At 35.6% G+C, this 23,103-nt stretch overlaps 1 protein-coding gene across 12 annotated transcripts in view; it reads left to right on the top strand.

Annotated features, from left to right (window-relative positions):
* Positions 1-23,103, top strand: part of Ptpn20 (protein tyrosine phosphatase, non-receptor type 20) — a 92,386-nt gene that overhangs the window by 33,419 nt on the left and 35,864 nt on the right. For 8 of the 12 annotated variants that reach the window (XM_005412602.2, XM_005412603.2, XM_005412600.2 and 5 more), the window contains 2 exons: positions 2,846-2,933; positions 19,139-19,233. In XM_005412602.2, the coding sequence (XP_005412659.1) occupies positions 2,846-2,933; positions 19,139-19,233 (183 nt within the window). Of the gene's footprint in view, positions 1-2,844; positions 2,934-2,987; positions 3,009-13,128; positions 14,171-15,918; positions 16,013-17,727; positions 17,837-19,138; positions 19,234-23,103 lie in introns of those variants that run through there. The other 4 variants (XM_005412606.2, XM_005412607.2, XM_005412605.2 and 1 more) reach the window with 4 other exon arrangements.

Here is a 23,103-nt window from a genome sequence, read left to right on the forward strand (position 1 = left end):
TGCTTATTGTTGGCCTCATTAGACTTTGTATAACTTCTGATTTAAGTTAGATTAGTCATATATATGTAGAAACTTATTTATTTCTTATAGATTCTCCAACTTGTTGGAAATATAAATTTTGAAGATCATTTTTGATGATCTTCTAGATTTCAGTATGTCTATCTTAATCTTGCTTTTTTCATTTCTAGTTTTATTAATTTAGGCCATCTCTTTTTGGCAAATCTGCCTATGGGTTTATAAATTTTTTCTTATCAAATAACTAACTCTGACTCATTAATCGATTTTCTTCAGCTTTAGTTTTATTAACTTCTTCTCTGATCTTTATTATTTATTTCCATCTACGGTTTTGGGTTTGAGTTTTCCTTGTCTTTCTAGGACCTTGAGATGCATTATTCAGTTAGGTATTTGGGCTTGTTCTGTTTATCTAAAATAGGCACTCATAACTACAAACTTTCCTCTTCTGAATTGCTGTCATTGTTTCCTGCAGATTCTGATATCTAGTGTTTCCATTAGAATTTGATTCTGGGAATTTTTGAATTTCTTCCCTGATTTTTTCAGTGACTCATTGATCATTTAAGAGTATTGTTACTAGATTTCCATGTGTTTGTGTAGTTTCTCTTGATGTTGATTTCTGGTTTCATTCCCTTGTGATCTGATAATATGCATGAAATTATTTCAGTGTTTTTATTTCCTGCTATTTGCTTTATCCCCTAAAATATAGTCTGTTTTGGAGAAAGTTCTGTGGGGTGCTGAAAAGAAAGTATATTCTACCTACATTGGATGAAAAACTATAGATACCAATAAAGTGATTTTGAGCTGTAGTGTAGTTTAATTCTGATGTTCCTTTTTGATTTTTGTCTAGATAACCTATCTGTTTGTACTAATGGAGTGTTGAAGTTTCCTACCATGATTGTATTGGGGTCTGTATGTCTTTTTATGTTAAGTAGTGTATGTTTTATGAAACTGGATGCACTGACTTTTAGTGCATATATATTTATGATTGTTATCTCTTCTTGGTGAATTTTTCTCTTTACCAGTATGTCCTTGTCATCTTCTTCCTCCTCTTTCTTCTCCTCCTCCCTTCCCTCTTTTTCTTCTTTCTCTTCTTCTCCTGTCCTCCTCCTCCTTCATCTCTTCTTTCTCCTTCTGCTCTTTCTCCTTCTCTTTTTCAGTATTATGTTGTACCCAGGACCTTTGTACTAAGCTATATCCTCATCCTATTTTATTTTTTGAGGTAAGGTCTCACTGAGTTGCTGAGTTGCCCAGGCTGGGTTGTAACTCAGTCCTTTTACTTCAGCCTCTTGGAGTGTAGGGATCACAGGTATGTGGCACCATGCCAAACTTATTATAGTGGCCTTCTTTGTTTCTTCTGACAGGTTTTTTGTTTTTGTTTTTCCTTTTTTTTTGGTACCAGAAATCGAACTCATGACCTCAGGCTTGCCAGGCAAGTGCTTATGCCACTGAGCTATATCCCAGCCCCCAGTTTTGGTTTGAAGTCTAATCTTTCAGATATGCATATGGCTCTTCTTGCTTTCTTTTTGGTTGTAGCCACTTAGAGTATAATTTTTCATCTTTTCATTTTTAGTCTGTGTGTCATTGTAGATGATGTGTCCTTTGCAGGCCTACAGTTATGTCTTGTGTTTTGATCTAGTTTGACACCTTGTGTTTTCTAATTATAGAGTTGAGACTCTTTACACTGTTATTATTGAAAGGTATGTACTAATTCCTGTCACTTCGTTGCATTTATGATGTTTGATTAATTTTTGTTGTTCATTCATTCATCTTCTCTCCCAGTGAGCTTTATTCTTTCTCTTTGTTTTGAGCTTTATTCTTTCCCTTTTCCTCATGGTTGTACTTTTGGTGAGTGTTTAAGATTCCCTTGAATATTTCTTGCAATGCTGGCTTGGTAGTCATGAATTTCTGTAGTTTATACAGGGTCTTCAGGGTCTGCATTCTTCAATTTTTAAGGATAGCTTTGCTGGATATAGTAATCTACATTGGCAATTATTTTCTTTCAGGGCTTGAAACGTTATAATATGATAAATACTTTTCAATTTTATTTAGTTTTCTTTTTAATACACTTAGGAATGGACTTAGTTTTCAAAGTACTTGTTAACTGTGTTCTTATTAATTTTGTAATATGCCATATCACAAACTTTCTAAATCACATCTTTGGTTGCCATGATATGGGAAACAGTATTCTGAGTTCCCACTCAGAGACTAGAGAAAATTATCTCTATTGGCTTCTTATCTGAAAGATTTTGTACAGCAACATTAGCAAAAGTAATGAATATAAATCATATAATAAACTCAGCAATGTATTTTTTGGGATAATTTATATTATGTTCTTCATTAAAGCCTAAGACTACTTCTGAATAGGTTATCAAAATTTCTTATATTGTTTATAATTCATAAATTAGCCAATTATGAATTATAAATAATACGAGAAATTAATGTGAGATTTTTCTAACATTATATTTTGTTCATAAAATAAACTCTGAAACAGAAGAATTGTTTTTATAGTTCCCAATGCATAGTTTCTGCAGGTTGCATATATTTGAAATTTACCTGAAGTGTACTTGATTAATACATAGTAATTGGGAATAAAGGAACTGGTCAAAAATCAACAACCCAAGGATAATCCTAACCAAGAAGGCCAAGAGAACTATTGTTTTTTTTTCCAAAACAGGGGCAGAAAACATTAATGTAGGAGATAAAGATGAGATTATTTACAGCAGGAAAAGTAACTGAAAATTCCCCTCATATAGGTTGGCTTTTCTCATTAAGATGTCAACTTGTATATGGTGCTTTCCATTTAATCAATTATTTTCTTCTCCTTATTCAGAAAATGATAATGAAGGATATGAGTCTGACACAGAAGACATGGATTACCAGAATGTGCCTACATTAAGAAAAAGACACTGTTATGAAAGGTAAAAAGGAGAGGGTCCTCTGCTTAGTGATGGTGGATGATACCTGGATCATTGACCACGCTCTCTGGGGAATAGGTACCTGTTATGTTGTCCTTACCACAATACTGTTTTAAGCCTATTCTCTCTGTTGTTAAAGAAGATGTAGACTTGATGCAGCTATAAGAAAAACTTTTCAGTGCTACTCTGGAAGTTTACTTCATTTTGAAATTTATGTTATTTTGTATTACTAACAGAGGTACAAAATAAATTTCAGTGAAGTATGAAGCACCCTTAGATACATTGAAGGTGGACTTTTTCCGTGATAGCAATAGCATGGTGCAATGTGACACACTTTGGAAAAGTAGAGGGCTGTGAAATACCTGGAAAAACCTCTACCTTCAACACATTCTCTTCCTATGGAATTACTGCCAGGGTTAGAGCACAAGAAAGGGAAACTCATTTTCATTTTGTGGATGCTTTGCATTTCTTTCTCTTATATAGTCATCTGGAGCTTTGGGACTTTTTCAGTGATGCCCTCACGCTCACTTCCTGTAAGTTCCGCCCAGGGGTGCAGGAGCAAGTACTGCTTTTCTCACTTCTCCAGTTTAGCTACTGCTTCCACTGGCAGGAATGTTGCTTTAAAAATTACTGCTTGGTTATTTTCTCCTGAAGGATTCTGCTTACCGTTCTATGTAGGGCAGCTATATCAAGGTCACCATGAAATCTTTGACATTTTTAGTTTTTGTGTTTTCTTGCTAAATTTTAAGTTTTGGCCTATCTAGGATGAGTTTTGATATATTTTAAAGTTTGGTTTTTCTACAGAATATCTTAGAATAGTCCTCAAAAGTTTTGGAAGTATGTTGGGAGAATTAGCTAATTTTATCAGGATTTGCTTTTCTTAATATTGTATGAAGCAGTTTAATATTATAGCTACTTGATATCCTTTTGAATATGCTTTCCCCTAGGAATTGTCTTGACTCTAGACTTGTAAGTGGTTATATTGAAAGATAGGTAAGGAAATTTATTCCTAACACTCATTTTAGAGGTGAAGAAGCTAAGAACCAGAAAGCTGAAGTAATTTGTCCATGATTATATAATCCTATAGCTATAGAGAAAAGACTGCAAGCCAGGCTTCTGTCTCCTAGTATTACCATTTTCACTTTGTTCTCATAAATCCTTGGTGCATGAAGAATGGAAAAGCTAATGTAGACTCTTCAGAAAAAAATAATTTAACCCTTTCTTTAATTAGGCATTGATTTGATCCAGTAAACAATTTCCAAATGACCTGGTATCTTGATATTTAATTATATTTCTCCTTGTTACTTCTTGATATTGTTAACCAAATCACATTTCATTTGATCAGAGTCATTTTAGACCTACGTGAGCTGTCAGTTTAAATTTCAGCCATCTAGAATAGCTCACTTCTTTACAAAGTGTAATCAAGTTGATTCTGAAGCATAACTTGAACAATGTCTCAGACTTAAATTATACTATGGCTTCTCTTTTAGATAATGTCACTTTTTGTAAATAAATGAGTTGTACTTGAATGACTTTTTCAACATGTCTTGTAAGAGTGGGGAGAGCTTTATTGGTGTGATAAATACTGCCCCATTTCTTTTACTTTATCCCATTTTATTAACAATCTCCACATACTAATTTTAATTATCTTTAAGTTAATGTTTAGGAATTTGTCTTAACCAAATGATTTGATAAACTAGTTTCCATGATTGAGTAGCTCTGTAGCATTCATTTTACTTAATTAGTCAGATTCACGATGAGTTAACATGAATCCTACTACACTTGATCTTAGCCAAAACACTAAGAATCCTAAGGGGGCATTTTCCTGTTTACATTAAAGAATTAAGTATATATCCAAGATATTCCTCACTTAACAACCTAGCTGTCTAATGGCTATTCAGACTTAACAACCTGCCACTCAGACTTACAACCAACATTCAGACATAACCCAGAAACATGAGTGGCAGTGTGGCCTATGGTGGCTTCTTCTTCAGCATTGTACCTTAATTTTTGCTGATTGTATGGTACAGTATAGTACTGTAGTCTAATGTTGGATACATACAGTACTGCTGGAAGACTTATGCAAATAGAAGCAAAGTCATCAAGTTGGAATTTCCTCTGACCATTTCTTTGCTCTGAATATTGAAGTGTACATACTATATACAGTTCCTCATTTAGCAACCAATTCATTTAATGACCTAGTCTTAGGAACAGGATTTGGTCATTAAGTGAGGAATGTCTGTATGCTAAGCAAACACTAATTAAAAAGAGTTGGTGCAGCTATGGTAATAGCAAACATTAGGTATTAAAAGGTCCCTATATAATGCTAAAAGATTTAATTTACAAAAAGGATAAAAACTCTACTACATTTATAAACATCTCTAATAGTAAGGAGCCACATATACGTGGCCACAGAAAGTTGAGAAGCTGCATCATAATTTTATATAGATGAAAGTAAATTTATTGTAGAAGTACAGCAGATCTGAGCATAGTCCAATAATACATTACCATACAATGAGGCAAGGGACAGCACCAAAGATGAAGGGGATCATCTGGGGAAGGATCTTGGATGAGACAGAGCCTTTGGCAGGTGAGAGAGAAAATGCAACAATGTACCCAGTTTGTTAGTTTCTTGAGTACAGCATTCAGACAGAAGTGGGTTGGCGCCAACAGCCTGCATGTCTTAGAGCTGAGTGTCTTGGGTCTGGCTAAAACCAAGGACACTTTCAAAGTGCATGCAAGGCTATGTGTACGTAACGTTTCCGTCCCAGGAAAGATAGCCAGTTTCTCTGTAAAAGGTAGCAGCCAGGGTCATTTCAGCAAACACCTGCATTTCGCTGACTCTCATCACTTTTAACCCTTTCCCTGATAGCATATAATGATAGTGTCAGAATACATAAATCAGTTGAGTAGTCTCCTTTTATCTATGAAGGGTGCATTTTAGGTTCCACAGTGAGTGCCTGAAACCAGAGATGGTACCAATCCCTATTCAGTACTTACATTGGCTCCACTTAAGATTTTTTTTTTTTTTTTTGGTTTTTGGTTTTTCTCCGGTACCGGGAACCGAACTCACGACCTTGCGCTTGCCAGGCAGGCGCTTTTGTCGCTGAGCTAAATCCCCAGCTCCCCACTTGAGATTTTTTAAAACACTAGAGTGGTGCAAAAACAACGTGCATTTAGAGATAGTGTTTTAGAGTTTGATCTTTTCTTGGGATAGAAATATGCATTAATTTGTTCTCTTGTGATGCTGACCAGCCGTAGTGAACTGCAGCTGCCAGTCAACTACACAGTCAAAAAGTACAAAATAACTATAATACTCTATAGTAGAAATGCTTTTTTTCAGTATTGGGTTTAAACCCAGAATGTCATGTATAGCAAACAAGCACACTAACACTGAGCTACATTCCCAACTCTTTAAAAAAACTTTTAATGTGAGATAAAGTCTTGATAAATTACCTGCGCTGCCCTCAAACTTACAATGCTTGTGCTTCAGCCTTCCAAGTAGCTGGGGTTACAAATGTGCACCACCACAGCTGGCTATAAATGCATTTGTTTTGCTCATAGTATTTTCAAATTATAATGGCTTTGCCAGGGCATATATGACCTGTGAGAAATGCATTCATTTGCCCAGGCCCTAGGAATGTATTTGGAGGCACGAAGAGCCGTGAATATAAGCCTTTTACTGTCAGTTTTGTAAGACTGAGTGTCCACTGTGCAAGCAGGCATACACAGGGCAGTTACAGTGAGTCGTTTATTCCTAGTATGCAGGTCCCTTCCTCCAGTTCCTCACTGGCTGAAGACTGTGGGAGGAACAGCCTTTGTGGGATGTCACATAAATTTTATTATCACTTTATAAGGCAGTTTCCTGGTCCCTCTTCCATTTTGAGTTTGGATTTTTTTTAAATAATTCTGTCTGTACTTTGGAACTTTCTGAGAAGCCAATGTTCTTGTCTAGAGGTTTTATGCTGTGGTGAGTGTGTTTTCACTTAACTTTAGTTATCCTTCCATGAAAATGAACCTTTCTTCTCCCTTTCCCACTCATGCCTACATTGTCAACAAAGGCTTTCTTATTGATTGTCTCTCCTCTGATATCCCATTTGTTTAAGGATCTTCTAGTTGCACGACCTTTGTAATGTCCACAGGCTGTTTGACAATTTTGTATGCTAGTAACTTTCCAGATCTAAATACTTTATCTTGAGAAAGGCCCACCTTAAGTTTTTACTTCTTGCGTAACTACTATGTCAAAGAATATCTGAATATACTGTTTTCTCTATACATATATACTTATGTTAAAGCTTGATTTATAAGTTAAGCACACTGAGAAATTAAAAGAAGTAACCAATAATAAGAGGGAACAACAATATAATAAGATAAATGAATTTACTTTTCCTCCTTTATAATTTCATGGATAGATTTGTTCTGACTGTATATCTTAGCAACCTCGTTATACAGGTTTTTTTCTTTCCTTATTTTTAAAACTATAATATTTAATTGACAGTAGTTATACATATTTATGGAGTACAATGTGACATCTCAGTATATGCATGCAGTATGTGATGATAAGATCACGGCATATTTTTCACCTCAGGTGTAGATCTTTGTGTTGAAAAATTCAAAATCCTTGCCATTAGCTATTTGAAATATTGAATTAATTGTTTTTAATCATAGTTACACTACTGTGCTGTAGAACATTAGTTTTTTTCTCTTACCTACCTGTACCTCTGTAGTCATTGTCCATCTTGTCTCCATTTCACTGTTCTCTCTGCCCCCCCTGCCCATGCTCATGTAACTTCTGCTGTACTTTTTTTTAGGCCATTTTTTTAGACTCCAGGTATGTGTGAGAGCATGCAATTATATTTGTCTTTTTGTGCCTGGCTTGTATCACTTAATGTGATGTCATCTAGTGAGTAGTGTTCCAGTGCACATATTTTATTAATCAGTTCATCTTTTCAAAATGAACATATAAGTTGAGTCTGTACTTGGGCTGTTGTGAACAATACTGCAATATGTGTGTGAGTGAAGATGATTATGACCTTGATTTCCATTTCTTTAAACATACATCTTTTAGTGACATTGCTGAATCATGTGGTTCTAGTTCTATTTTTTGAAGAATGTGCTGTTTTAGATACTGTCTTTATAGATTTATATTTTTGTTAACAATGTACAAGAGTTCTATTTCTCACACATTCTTATAGGTACCTGCTATTTTTCTATTTTTGATAGTTACCATTTTAAGTGATAAAATAGATCTTATTGTGGTTTTGATTTGCATTTCCTTGGTGTAATTAGCGGTGTTGAGCACTTTTTCATATGCTTCCTGATTTTTTTACAGGGTGTGATGAAAAGTTAAATTTTAAAAAATTTATCACAATAAAAGATACAGTGCCAATATTTCTCATCAGAATATTCCCCTCACTTTGAAAAATCCTATCATTCTTGCAACTTGTTGGAACATTTCTGTAAGTCCTCTTTTTTGTCTTTGGTTGTGCTGTTGTGGCTGCCTTGATGTCCTGAATTTATTTATTTTGGGGAAGAATCAGAAGTCACATGGTGCCAGATCTAAGGAATAAGGTGGATAAAGATACATTGTAATGAGTTTATTTGACAGAAGTTGTCATACCAGAAGTAGTATGTGAGATGGAACATTGTCAGGATGGAGAGTGAAACCATTTGCCCTTTTCTCAGTATGTTTTCTATATACATCATTTCTTAAACATTCTACTAAGTGCTTACAGTATTCAGAGTTGACTGTAGTATACCTGGATTAAAATTCACTTTTCACAGTTCCATCAAGGTCAAAAAACATTACCATGATGTTGTATCTTAATTGACACACTTTTTTTGCTTGAGAACTGGGTGATTTCCATTGAGAAACTCTGAATCTTGGTTTCAAGATCATAACCATAGAACCAAGTTTTACTTTCTGTGATGACATTTCTTAAAAATCTGGAATTGGAGGTGATGCAATTACATGATTCCAATGAAATGTATTGTGCATGATCTATGATTGATGGCTTATTTTAAAACACCCTTTCTCTCAACCATACCTCTCAACTGACTGATGGCACTGAATAAGTTGGAATTTTTCACATGCTATTGCTAAGGTTTGGTGCATCACTTCTTATATTGAAGATCCCTGCCTTTCTATGGGATGGCTTCTGTAGCAGCATTCCCTGTATTTTGTGATCACACCTCATATAACCTATTAGGAGAAATGTTTGTTTAGATAATTTATCACTTTTAATTAGATTATTACCATTATTATTATTATTATTATTTTGCTGTTAAGTTCTATGAGTTCCTTATATATTCTGGAATTAATCCTTGTCATATGAGTGGTTTGCACATGTTTTTTCCCTTTCCATATGTTGTCTCTTAACTCTGTTGATGATTTGTCATTTTTTTCTTTTTTGCCTGAGCTGTTGGAGTCTTAACCAAACATATCTGCTGAGACCAATTTCCTGGAGTGTCTCCCCTGTACTTTCCTACTTTCAGGTCTTATGTTAAGTCTTTGATCCATTTTGAGTTGTTTTACTTTTGTTGAGGTTCTTGAGAATGGGGTTACTTTTAGTTCCATATTATCAATTTTCTTTAAAAAAAAACTCGCCTTTTTATGCTGATTTTAAAATTTTTCATATAACATTTTGATCATTTCTGGCCCCCTTTACTGCATTAGTCATTTTCCCATTTTTGAGACAAAATACCTGACACCTACAATTTAAGAAGGAAAAGTTTATTTTAGCTCATGATTTCAGAAGGTTCAGTTCATGTATGATCAACTGGCTCTAAGGCAAGAACACCATGGTAAAATAGCATAGTATAGTGCAGCTGGTCACCCAGTTGCAGCCAGGGAACAGGGAGGAGCTAGTGACAAGAATCCACCCTGCCTGGTCCATATCACAGTGAACTGTCTCTTCCAGCCAGCCCCCATCTTGAAACAAATGAGACTTCTGGGGAATATTTTTAGGTCTAAATTATAACACATCCTTTATATCTTTATTCTCTTCCTCTTATTTAATAATAGTACTCCTTCTACTTTTATGTCTATTTTTTCATTTGCTGTATTAGGGAAAACATGTAATACTTGTCATTCTTACTTATTTAGGCTAACATGATGACCTGAGTCTATTCATTTTCCTGCAAATGATATAATTTTGTTCTTTTTATGGCTAAATAATTCTTGATTGTATATATATCACATTTTCTTTAGCCATTCATCTATTGATGGGAACCTGGATTAGTTCCATAAATTGGCTGTTGTGAATTGTGCTTCAGTAATCACGAGTACACAGGAATCTTTATAGTATGCTACCTTTAATTCCTTCAGGTACTTACCAACAAGTAGTATAGGTGAGTGTAGAGTGAGAAAACTCTGTATTGATTTTCATAAGGTCTGTGTACTAATTTACATTGTCACCAGTAGTATAGAAGGGTTCATTTCTCCCCACATTCTTGCCAACATTTATTTGTTTTTTATATTCTTAATGATAGCCATTCTGATTAAGATGAGTTGGAATCTCAATGTAGTTTTGATTTACATTTCCTTAATAGTTAAAGATGTTGAATTTTTTTCATATGCTTATTGGACATCTGTATTTTTTGAGATGTATCTGTTCATTTTTCCATTCATTAATTTTGCTGTTTATTCTTTTTTTTTTTTTTTTGTCTTTTTGAGACAGGGTCTGCCATTTGTTCTTGATGTTAAGTTTTCTGAGTTTTTATATGTTGTATGTAGAAATCTTCTATTGGAAGAATAGCTGGCAATGAGTTTTTCCCCTTCTGTAGTCTGTCTTTTCACTCTATTCATTGTTTCCTTTCCTGTGCAGAAACTTTTTAATTTGGTAAAGTCTCGTTTGTTGATTCTTGGTTATATTTCCTGTGCTAATAGAATCCTATTCAGTAAGTCTATGGCTGTGTCGGTGACTTCAATTGTTTCCTCTGTGTTTTGTCTTAGTAGTTTCAAAGTTTCAGGTCTGTGATACATTTTGAATTGATTTTTATACAGGATGAGAGTTAGGGTTGTAATTTCAGTCTTCATATTATTGTCCAGTTTTCCTAGCACCATTTATTAAAGAGCCTGTCTTTTCTGTGGAATATGTTTTGGCCCCTTTGTCAAGAATCAAATGGCTGCAGGTGCATGGCTTTGTTTCTGTGTCCTCTACTGTATTCCATTGGTCTACATTTCTGTTTTTAATGCCAGGACCCCCATTTTTATTACTATGGCATTCTAATATAACCTAAAATTAGGTATTGTGGTACCTCCAGCTTTCCTCGTTTTGCCTATGTTTACTTGAATATTCTGGGTCTTTTGTGTTTCCATACGAATTTTAGGATTTTTTTTCTAGTTCTGTGAAGGATGTCATTAAAATTTTGATGAGGATTGCATTGAATCTGTAGATCACTTTCAGTAATATGGTCATTGTCTTAGTCACTTTCTTGTTGCTGGAACAAAATACCTGACACACACAAATTAAAGGAGGAAAGGTTTATTTCAGCTCACAGTTTCTAGAGGTTTCAGTTTGTAGTCAACTGACTCCAAGGCAGAGCAGTATGGCAGGATTCTGGCATAGAAGAAAGGAAACAGTCCATGGCATGGCAGACAGGAGGAAGTTAAGACTTCCTTTTACTTTTTCTTTTCATTCCATTCAGGCAGCAATCCTGTTGGTTGGTGCCATTCACATTCAAGTGGATGTTCCTTCTTCAGTAAATGCATCATCCACACTGAGAACTTTGCTAAATCAATCAGTAGATTAATCCAGTCACTCCCTAGAGCCCTACCTATGAGTGCATGAGGCTTTAGGAGAATGTCTAGATATAAACAATAACAGCTATCTTAACAGTGTTAGTTCTGCTGATCCATAAATATGGGAACACTTTTCATCTTCCTGTGTCTGCAGTTTCTTTCTTTAGTGTTCTGTAATTTTTGTTATATAAGTCTTTCTCCTCCTTTATTAAGCTGATTTGTAGGGTTTTCTTTTAAGGTTTTGTGGGTGGAATTGTTTTCTTGATTTCTTTCCCATCTATGCATTTCTTTAGTGTTAATTCTATATCATGTTACTTTGCTGAATTTGTTTATCAGATTTTAAAAGTCTTTTGGTGGCATTTTAGAGTCTGCAGAGTATAGGCTCACATCATCTGCAAATAGGGATAATTTGACTTCTTTCCCTATTTGTACACCTTTTATTTCTTTTTCTTACCTAATCTTTCTAGCTAATGTCTTTAGGTACTGTGTGAAGAAGGAGTGGTGAGATGGAACATATTTGTCTTATTTATGATTTTAGAGGAAATGTTTTCAGTTTTTCCCCATTCAGTGTAATACCGTGAGTTTATCACATAAAAGTTGAGGTATGATCCTTACTTTCTTTAGGTGTGTTATCATGAAGGGATGTTATATTTTGTGAGTGATACTTCCATATCAGTTGAATCATGTGATTTTTATTTTTGATCTTATTTATGTGGTGTTTTGTGTTTATTGATTTGCATATGTTGAGTATAATGCAATGAAAACAATTTGATTATAGTGTATGAACTTTTTAATGTGTTGTTTGATTTGGTTTGAAAGTACAGTAAAACCTTGGATTGCAAGTAACTTGTTCCATGAGTGTTCCACAGGACAAATGCATATTTCTAATAATATTTAACTAGGTAAACAAGTGATGTTTTGCAGTAAAGTAGTAAGTGAAGCTGAATGTCACATGATCACAACTGAGCAAATGGTCCCCTCCAACTCACTGTGGGATTGTGTGTTGTCTTCCAACAGCAAGAGGTTGTGAAGGAGATCTCATCTGCAGATGAAGAGGAGAAAAAGGTGGAGGAATCACTCACTACAAATGAAATTAAGGAGATATGTAAAATGTGGGAAGCAGTGCAAAATTTTGTAGGAAAGCACCCCCTGAGTGAGGCTATAGCAATGCAAGTAATAAATCTAATGACAATGCAGTGTCATATTTCTGCAAAATCCTCAAAAGGAAGCAAGAGCGAGTGTCATGGGATAGGTTCCTTATTAAAGTTTCATGAAAAGAAAAAGATTCCATTGATCCGATAGGTAGCAGTGATTTTGTTAGTGATAGTGAAAGTTGTCTTACACAATAATCCTTCCCCCCTTATACCAGCCATGGAGGTTTTCAAAGCTAAGTGCTGGTTAATTTATTTTTCTTTATATTTTGTATTTTCTTTATTGTTTTGTATTATATTACTGTATTGTAATAATTTTATATTACTATTTTTGGGTTGCGGGATGTATCATCAGAGTTTCCATTATTTCTTATGGGGAATTTGCTTTGATGTAAAAACGCTGTGGCATACAGGCATGTTTCCAGAATGAATTATGCTTGCAAGCCAAGGTTTTAATGTATTTTAGTAAAAGTTGCAAATACTTTATTAAGGATTTATGCTCATTAAGGGTATTGGCCTATAGAATGTGTGTGTTTATGTTTTTCTATTTGTGTGTGTGTCCTTGGTATCAGGCATCTCCTTCGATATAAAAAATTTGTAAGTTGTGGTCCTTTTGCTCCTGTTATAGGGCTCCCTTGAGTATTTCTCTTAAGTTTTCTCTGGAGGGGGTTTTCTCCTTTATTTTCTTTTTGTCTTCAAATGTCTTTTTTCCAATCCATTTCTGAAGGATAGCTTTGCTGGATATAGTATTCTTGGTATTTTTTTTAGGACTTTGAAATGATTATCCCTTTCTTTCCAACCTGTAAGGTTTCTGCTGAAAAGTTTGCTATTATGAGGATTCTCTTATAAACAACTTGATGCTTTTTCTCTTGATGTCTTTAGAATTATCTTTTTGTCTGGGACTTGTTACAGTTTGAATATCATATGCTTTAAAGATCTTGGTTGAACTCAATTTGGGTATTTTGAGCTTGCTGGGCCTGGATATCCATATCTACTAAGATTTGGAAAGTTTTCAGCAGCTATTTCATTGAATATATTTTCTGTACCTTTTCACTTTCATTTTCTATACCTTTTCACTTTTATTCCATTCATGGAATGCTCATGATGTGAAAATTTGCTCCCTTTTCTCCTCTAGATCTCAATGTCTGAATTGCCACAATCATTACCAGAATAATGACTCTTGTACTTTGGGACCATTATTAAGTAAAATTGGGGTTATTTGGATACAGTGCTTATGATATGGTTTGGTTAATCTGATAACCCAGGTGGCTACTAAGAGATGAGAGGGCAAGTGGCATACCCCTTGTGGACACAGTGGAGAAGGAGACAGACTATTCAGCTCCCAGGTGGGTTAGGATGGCAGAGCATGAGATTTCATTATGCTGCCTAAAGTAGTGTGTAACTTACAGCTTTTGAATTATTTACACCTGGAATTTTCCATTTAATATTTTTGGATTGCAGTTGACTGTAAGCAGCTGAAACCGCGGATGAGGGGGACTACTGTTTGGAAAGAATTACAAGGATAAATTCGTAAATTCACTGATAGCGGACTACTTTAAAATATCTTTTTTATAATAGATCAGATACTTTGTTAAGAGTTTAGAAGTTTTTAAAGAAAATTAACAAATTAAACAAAACGAACATATATAGAACTTATTTAAAATTTAGAGAACACACATTCTTTTCAAGCAAAGATGGATCATTTACAAATATTTTCCATGCACTAACTTGTAAAATATATCTCAACAGAGGTCAAATAATTTTTATGTACTGTCTATTCTGACATAAAGCAACTCAACTAGAAATAAATCACAAAAAGGTGAAATACACATTTGGAATTTAAAGACACATACTTCTAAATTTATGGCTCAAAGAAGAAATCATAATGAAGTATTTAGGGTAGAATGTATAAAAGTACTAGATATAAAAATGTGGCTTTCAGTTGTTCAGTACTTAGCAGATATAAGGGGTTAACCTATATTACATTTACAATGGCACTAGCTGAAAATTTCTAGGAGTAAATCCAAGAGAAGGTGTGAATAGTTCTTACTGAGAATACTACATAAGTACTTTTGATAGGCAGCTATTCCATATTAAGGGATAATAAGACTTAATATAATAAAAAAATCAATTATTCCAATTTAAACTACAAAGTTAATTTTATAGAAAGAATTTTATAAAAATTATTTTTGTGTGTATGAGATTTTATCAGCTGATTAAAAAATTCACTTGGGGAAACAAAAGGTCAATAAGCAAGACAATATTAGATAAAGGAGGAAAATGTAGGTGTATGGTAGCTGGATGGTTGGCACTACAAGTTATGAAGCCATATACATGTAAGAATTAATAAAATGTAGAAATAGTATAGAAATTGGCAAATAAAATCAATGGAAGTAGATAGAAGGCTCAGAAAGACTCATGCTTGTATAGGAACTTTCTATTTGTCAGTTCATTGCACATTAGTGGCAATATAATGGTCTGCCCAGTTAATGTACTGATACAGTTTACTCTTCCAATAGAGGAAATAAAACTGTATTACTGCCTGCCACAAAACTTTGTCTTCTCTAAGAGGAAATTACCTTGTACTAGTCTTCTAGCCCCATAATTCTTTGGCACCTAGATGAAGGTGGAGTATCAAGTGTGTTAAACTGTAAAAATGAATTCAGCACTGGAGAGACTGTGGCTAAGGTGATAAATGTCTCATTGTAAACACAAATAGGATCTTTACTGAACATGAAAAGGTCTTTTCTGTGATCCCCAGAAGTTAAGTTTTCAGGATTGGGGCTGGGGATTTAGCTCAGCGGCAAAGCACCTGCCTGGCAAGCGCAAGGTCGTGAGTTCGGTTCCTGGTACTGGAGAAAAACAAAAAAAAAAAAAAAAAAAAAAAGAAGTTAAGTTTTCAGGATTGTGGGAAGAGATACAGGTTCCCATGGAGCCTGAGGCTTCTAAGCCTGGGTGACTCTCCTCTCCACTTGGTAGTCTTACTTCCTGACACCTGAGCTGACACTAGGTTGCATGGAAACACCTGATGCTTATGCCTAAGGCTGTCCTGCTAAGAAGTTGTGGCTCCTCTTTTGTGTCCCACATTCTGCAGAGCTCACCTGGTGCCAGATGTGGTCTGTTGGACCTTATGAATGTCCAGCTAAATGGAGATGGCTTGCTTTTGGCGATTCAATAGGATGGGCAAGGTACACTACCATGAAATTGCTGCTAATAGATTAAACCTTAAAAATTTTAGAAAAATATATAGAAAACTCATTTTTCTTACTCTGTGTAGGGAAGAACTTACTAAAACTTATACTTTATATGTTATTCAAAATGCCAATTAATCCATTAGAATTTAATAAATCTATAATGATCATATTATTCCCAAAATAGTTAATTTTACATTTCAGTAAGTGTTTATTGATGTTTCATCTTGCTCAGCAAAGCTAATAGATTTAACAGGAATACCAAGTAGTTGCTTATATCTTTATATTAACTTACATTAAATAATAATTGTGTTTGGGTCCATATTCTGTAACGATGGCTGAATCAGTGCATTCCAGGGCTAGAAGGTCTTACAAAATGAAGCAAAACATACTTACACAGACCACACACACTAGCAGGAAAGGTAAAGATTATTAAACTTTACAGAATTTACATTACTAAAGATACTTCAAAAAGATGAAAGGACAGAACCTAGGTTGTGACTAGAGACCCTAGATGAGAAGTAGAGAGGCATGAAGTGAAGGTAGAAAATTAGGCAGGGACAGAACTGAGAACTCAAGTGTTTGGCCTTTTCCTTTCATCTTTTAGGTACCAGCAGTTGGCCCTCACCATATTGTCTGTGTATAGTAACATACCCTCAGCAGTATTGTTTCATACTTATTGTCAGTTTCCCCATGAGCATATCTATACTCTGCCAGGGCAAGCACATACCACAGTTCACTACTGTATCTTGAACACAGTTCCTGTACCTACCATGTCCCCAGAAAAGATTGTCAAACTAAGGAGTGGACTAACTGAAGTGAAAGCAAGAGCTAAAATATTGGTTATGAAATCTTTATTTTAATGTGATTTTCCTCCTGTAGTTAAAGTTATGCTGTCCACCATGGAGCTAGGGACTATATAGAATGTGGCAAGTCCATCAATGGGGGCTCAAACCTCTCCATTGGGCCCTGCAGAATCTTCTGCTGGAGGCGTGTGTAGATTACGACTGTATTAGATGGTGCAAGTACTGGCAATGAGTATAGTCCTGAGAACATTATTAACTAAATGTTACATGCACTTACAAGAACTTTTCTGGGCTGCAGCAATAATCTGCTTTTTCCAAAAGATCTAAGTTTCATTAACTTTAGAAATCCACTTGGTGATTCAGTGTGGATCACTTATGTTTGTGTAGTGCTCTACTCTCTGTTTTAACTGATGGGAGAATACTTACGAGAGAAATGTTGCAAGTGAATTCCTAGGGGTATAAGTAGCACTAGGCAATTGTGGTTTTAATTCTTTTACTGAGGACCTTATTATTCTTAAGAAGCTGTAGCAAACATACTTCATTTAGCTCTATTCTCCTAAAATCATGGCTATAATTTGTTTCCCTTCTTATGCCTATAGGTTTTTAAAAATAAAGTTAACTCAGAAAAGGTAAAATGCTCTCATCAGAATTTCCCATGTAATGATTATCAGTGTATTTTATCAAAGCATTTAGAAAGGTATAACTAATATGTTTATTGAGTGAGTTTTCTGTTTATTCTATTCACAGTCATTGCTAGCCCTCTGGAGAGGCAGTGAATGAGGGCCCTCGTGGGTTTAATTTTTCAAAGTGCACTTGTTGGTAAACCTAATTTGGCTTTATAGTTTCAAAAATACAGGATTAATACAAGAAGATGAAATTCCGTTTCTCTGTCATTTCCATACACAGCTTCGAAGCTCTGTACATGTGCTTGGAGCTGGTGGAGAGGGCAGTGTATTTGAATGTGGACAAAATCTTGTATACACTTTATTTGGTTTATTAACAAAATGAAGCACAGGTAAGTTGTTACTGTTTTATTTATCTGCATTTCTAGAAGATTCTTGGTAGCAGTGAGGATAGCTTGGAGTGGTAGAAATGAAAAGAGTTGAGTAATCTAAAATTACTCACAGAAGCAAAAGAGAAAGCCATTTATTTTTCTAAAGTTAAAGTATAAAGTACATGTAGGAAATTAGAAATGATGAAAAAGTAGGCAAGGGCTAATTTGCCAACATCCTAAGGTTTGTATCCAACAAGGAACAAGGGGCCTTGATTTATCCTAAAATTGGCTTGCAGGTATAATTATTTTTGTGTCATAAGAAGAATGTTCTATAGACTCTGAAGATTAGATCCAGAAGTCACATTATGGATGCTTTTGCTTAAGTAAGGTTCAAATGAAATACAAGAGGCAAGCAAACCGAAGTGAATAATGAGGAGCAAGAGGCTGAAGAGGAAACAGAAAGTGAACATGGGCTAATGTTTGAAAAGTCTGTTAAAAGTTCTTAGTCAGACAGAAGTAGGAGTTTAGAGGTTTCTTATTTTAAGGTAAGAGAGAAGTGCCAGGTGTGGAGATGCACACCTGTGATCCTAGCACTCAGGAGGTTGAGGCAGGAGGATTGCCATGAGTTCGAGGCCAGCCGGAACTACATAGTGAGAATATCTCAGAAGACTGAAGGGGGGAAAAACATAAGAGAACTCTTTTTCTGTGTTATGAAAAAATATATAGATAATAAAGAAAGATGAAGGTGTAGAAAAATCTCTCAGAAAACAGAAGGGATGGGTTTGAAAGTATAGAAGGATTAATTCTGAACAGGAAGAAAATAAGGAGTAAAGAAGAAAGTTGATGCATTTATGTTTTAAAAGAGTCAATTCTGTCTTGAATTTTCTAGATGGGGCTAAGGCACAGGATTAGGGTAAGGACTACAGAAGGGCAATGACAGACCTAGCAGCAGCAGAGGAATGGTACAGGAAATTGACCAGGGACATTGGGTGTTCCAGATGGTTCTCTGCTGACATTCAGCACCCCTGTGACTCCAGTACTTTTCTCTCACTGACTCAACTGACTGGCTAAGGAAGGACAGAAGGTGAAGAGGGGGATTGATGCAAGGTAGCTATTTTGCAAGCCAGGTAAAGTGGCAGGAGGTGGAGTTCTGATCAGACACTGTGATTTTGGAATTATCTCAAAAATGAGCCTGTTCCAGACAGTGACAGTGAGAGTGGGTGATGAGCTGAAATGAGTAGAAGTCTGTTGAATAACAAGAGAATTACAGATTCTTTTTAAATGCATATATTCTTTGAAACCATGTATACATTTGTTTTCTAGTGGGAATACCAGTAGCTCCTACAGAACTGACACGGGGAGCAGCGAGAGTGAAGAGCCTGCTGGGTCATCACAGACTGCCCACCCTGGGCTTCCTGGTACGATGGCATACTCTATACTGAGTTCTGGAGAGGGCACTGTTTCACAGATATGCTCAAAGATTTCTAATGCCATGAAGGAAAGGGCTAGGAAAAAATTTTGAGAAATGGGAAAATATTGTTTTCTAGGATTTTCTTTTAAAAATGAAAAAATGGATTTATGTTCTAGTATATGTGTTGCTGAAGTGAGCACTGGATTTATGTTTTAAAAGAGTCAATTCTGTCGTGCATTTTCTACTTGGAGCTACTTTCTGTCTTAAGGCAGAAGGTTAGGATAAGGACTAGAGGAGTGTAGCGGCTTGGACTTAGCTGCAATAGAGGAATGATATTCACACCCCACTTTCATAAGGATGAATTTCTGATCTTCTGGTATATTAATCAACATGTCAATTTAATAAAATGATGCTTTTGTATTTTCTTAAACCAGAGATTAGAGGCTTGAAAATATGACCTAATTCCTAATTTCTTTAATTTTAATTTGTTGTACAATGTATACTTTGTTTTTTTTTTTTTTTTTAGTTTTTCTCTGGTACCGGGAACCGAACTCATGACCTTGCGCTTGCCAGGCAGGCACTTTTGCCGCTGAGCTAAATTCCCAGCCCCGAATGTATACTTTGTAAAAATAACAATTCCTTTGCATTATAATCAAAGGTTTATAGTACATAAAAAATACACTTTTGTGCAATAAAACCATAATACTGGTGAATATTCCAGAATATTTTGTGTATGTGTACTTATACTGGTATGTTGTCGTGTACAGCTATTCCTTGTTTAACAACCTACGTGGTTAATGACTATTATGATTTACAAACTGTCACATGGACTTGTGATCTGCACTCTTATGACACGGGAACATGAGTAGCAGTGCAGCCTTATGGTGGCTTCTACAGTACAGCATTGTAATTTTTGCTGATTGTACTGTATAGTACAGTACTGTATTTTTATGTGCTGTTATACATTACATTACTGCATGTAAGAGTTATACAAATAAAAGCGAAGTAATTGAGGTTGGGGTTTCCTTCCACCACTTCTTCTTTCTGAATATTGTAACATAGTACTAACTGTGTACACGTTCCTCATTTAGCAACCAATTCATTTAACAACCTAGTTGCAGTTAACAGAACTCAGTTGTTAAACGAGGAGTGTCTGTATTGCTTAATGGTGGGGACATGTTCTGACAAATGTATCCTCGAGTACATCATAGAGTGTACTTACACAAACTAAGACAACTATGATATCAGGACATGGTATAATTTATGGAACTAATTTAATCTATACAGTCTGTTGCTGACCAAAATGTCATGATGTGACACATGACTGTACTAAAAGTACAATTTTAGCTAATATATATTTTTGTAGAAAAAACATTTATATTTATATAAAATATTTAGGTGTAAGTTTAGGGCACCATATACACATCTCAAAAGCTTTGAAATTGGAGAAGGTCTTAGAGGTCACTCATGTCTTCCTTCCAAGTGCCAAAATTATCTTTTGTAATTATTTTTTTTAAATTTGGAAAATATCGAGTCTACTTAAGACAGTATCATACTATATACATTTACTAAAATGCAGATCTCATATAAAAGTTTATAAGAAAATACTTTTTAAATTAGAATATAGTTGACCTATAGCAAAATTCACCTGGTAACATACTAGCTCTATGAGGTTTGACAGAAGTCTCCCCCTACAATCAAGATATAGTACAATTCTCTTAGCCTTTGTGATTTCTGCTGTGTTCTTTTGTAAACAACCCCCCACCCCAATACCAGTGCCTGATATGCAGTAACTTCCAGTTACCTGTTCTTGCTCTTTTTTGTCTTTGTTAAAGTATCAATGTAAATGGAATCATAAATGTGTAGCTTTTTGAGCATAGTACTTCTGATATTAACCTGTGTTGTTGCTTTCATCAGTATTTAATTTCTTCTGTTGACTAGTACTCCACTTTATGGCTACCTAGTTTGTTTATCCATTTAGCAGTTGAAGGATATTGACTTGTTTCCAGACTTTGGAAATTAAGTGGAGAAGTACTACATATCTTCACAGAGCAGATTTCTGCAAACATAATTTTGTCTTTTGTTACCTAGGAGTGGGATTACTGGGTCATAAATGTGTAACTTGAAAACATATTCTAAAGAAGTTATGTTAGTAATATTGGTTTCTTTTTACTGTTTTAGCTCCTGCTCTTCTTTTCTCTTTGTGCTTCAGTGTAGCTAATTTCAGTCAACCACTCTTCAAGCTCTTTCTTTTCTGAGCTGTGTTACTTACTAATGAATCCATTGAAAATATTCCTATTCCTGTTACAGAGTTTCTTATGTGCAGCGTTTTCATTTAGCACTATCTTACAGATTCTTTCTGTTCCAGTCCCCAGCTGTTCATGCTTTTTTCTTGCTTTTTCGACAAGTGCTCAAACATATTAATTATGGTTATTTAAACTTTGGTTTACTTATAACAAGAGCTCAACTGTTGATTTATGTCTTTCCTTTTTCCTTCCTTTCTCTCCCATCTTATTTTGAGACAGTGCTAAAGCAGTCCTCCTGCCTCAGTCTCCCAAGTAGCTGCGATGACAGGTGTGCCCATCTCAAATGCTGATTAGTTTGTTTTTGACAGTGCTTTTTATTGTTGCTTCTGCTGCTTTGTGTACCTGTTAATTTTTGATTGGGTGTTAGTATTGTTGTAGAAAAGTAGAGACAGCTAAACAGAATTTAGGCCGAGAAGTAGCCTTGCCCATTCCTGTGCTCTACCATGAGGGCGGGTTCTTGACTTAATGTGTCAGGACACAAGTTAGGTTTTGGTTCAGTGTTTCCACCATAACCTACTGTGAAACATTGGCTTGGGATTTCACAAGACTTCATTTGTACACAGGGTGGTGCTGGGTATGCCCAGCCATCCTGTCCTTCCTCAGCCTTAATCCTGCCTGCATCCGTGTGCCTTGTCTCAGAAGGGTCTCTGTCCCTTTCCTGCTCGTCCACTGGCCACAGGCTGCAGCTGCCAGCCTAGAGGGAGACCAGCTTGTTCCTGTTTTCCCCATGCAGGTCCTGTGTTACTGGTCTCCATGGAGGGCCTTTGTCATAGAAACAATCTTAATCCCCAGCAGGTATCTCAGATCGGCTTTTAGTTTTTGGTGAATCTACTACAGAAGAGGGTTTTCTGGTAGATTCACTTACTGGTAGATTCATTCACTGTATTGACAGATAGTCCTGGGAGCGGGACTGGTTTTTTGCCCATCCTATAGGAGTGCAGGGATGTTTGTTTGTTTTATGCACTTGTTCTATGATTTTGCCACAGTTCTTCCTGCCACAGTTCTTCCTGCAGTTTCAGACTCATGTTCTGTGGGGAAGAAAGATCCAAGTAGGGCATTATGCATTTCACACAGCTGGAGCAGCTTCCCTTGTCCAGGCCCACCCCTTGGGGAACAGTTCTTTGCATCCCCTACTCTGCTCGTGATTCTTCCTCTGAGCACGGTAGGGCCTGTGGTGTGAGTCTGTGCTGACAGCTCTGTGCTGTCAGGCTAACCACATTCACCTGGAGCAGCACAGGGAGTCTGAATCCTCCTCTCCCACTACACACGGTTTGACATCTCTCTCCTAGAGCCATTGTCACTGAGCCAAGTTCACCTCCTATTGTTTCCTAGTCTGTGTTGCTTTAGGGTTTAGACTGGTTGCTCTTTAACCTCAGTTTCTTATTTTAACAAAATTGGTTTTAGTGGGTGTTTCCAGTTTATATGTATTTTTAGGGTATGAGGGATGCTCATTCCAGTTTTTTACATTTTTGGCAGAAGTGGAATTTTGAATGTAAATGTACTTTAAAAAGAAGAACACACTCCTATATAAGAATGTCTTTTAAACAAATATAAAACCACAGTATAATTTT

This window comes from Chinchilla lanigera, unplaced genomic scaffold (assembly GCF_000276665.1).
Source record: "Chinchilla lanigera isolate Chin_1 unplaced genomic scaffold, ChiLan1.0 scaffold00155, whole genome shotgun sequence".
NCBI classification, from domain to species: domain Eukaryota; kingdom Metazoa; phylum Chordata; class Mammalia; order Rodentia; family Chinchillidae; genus Chinchilla; species Chinchilla lanigera.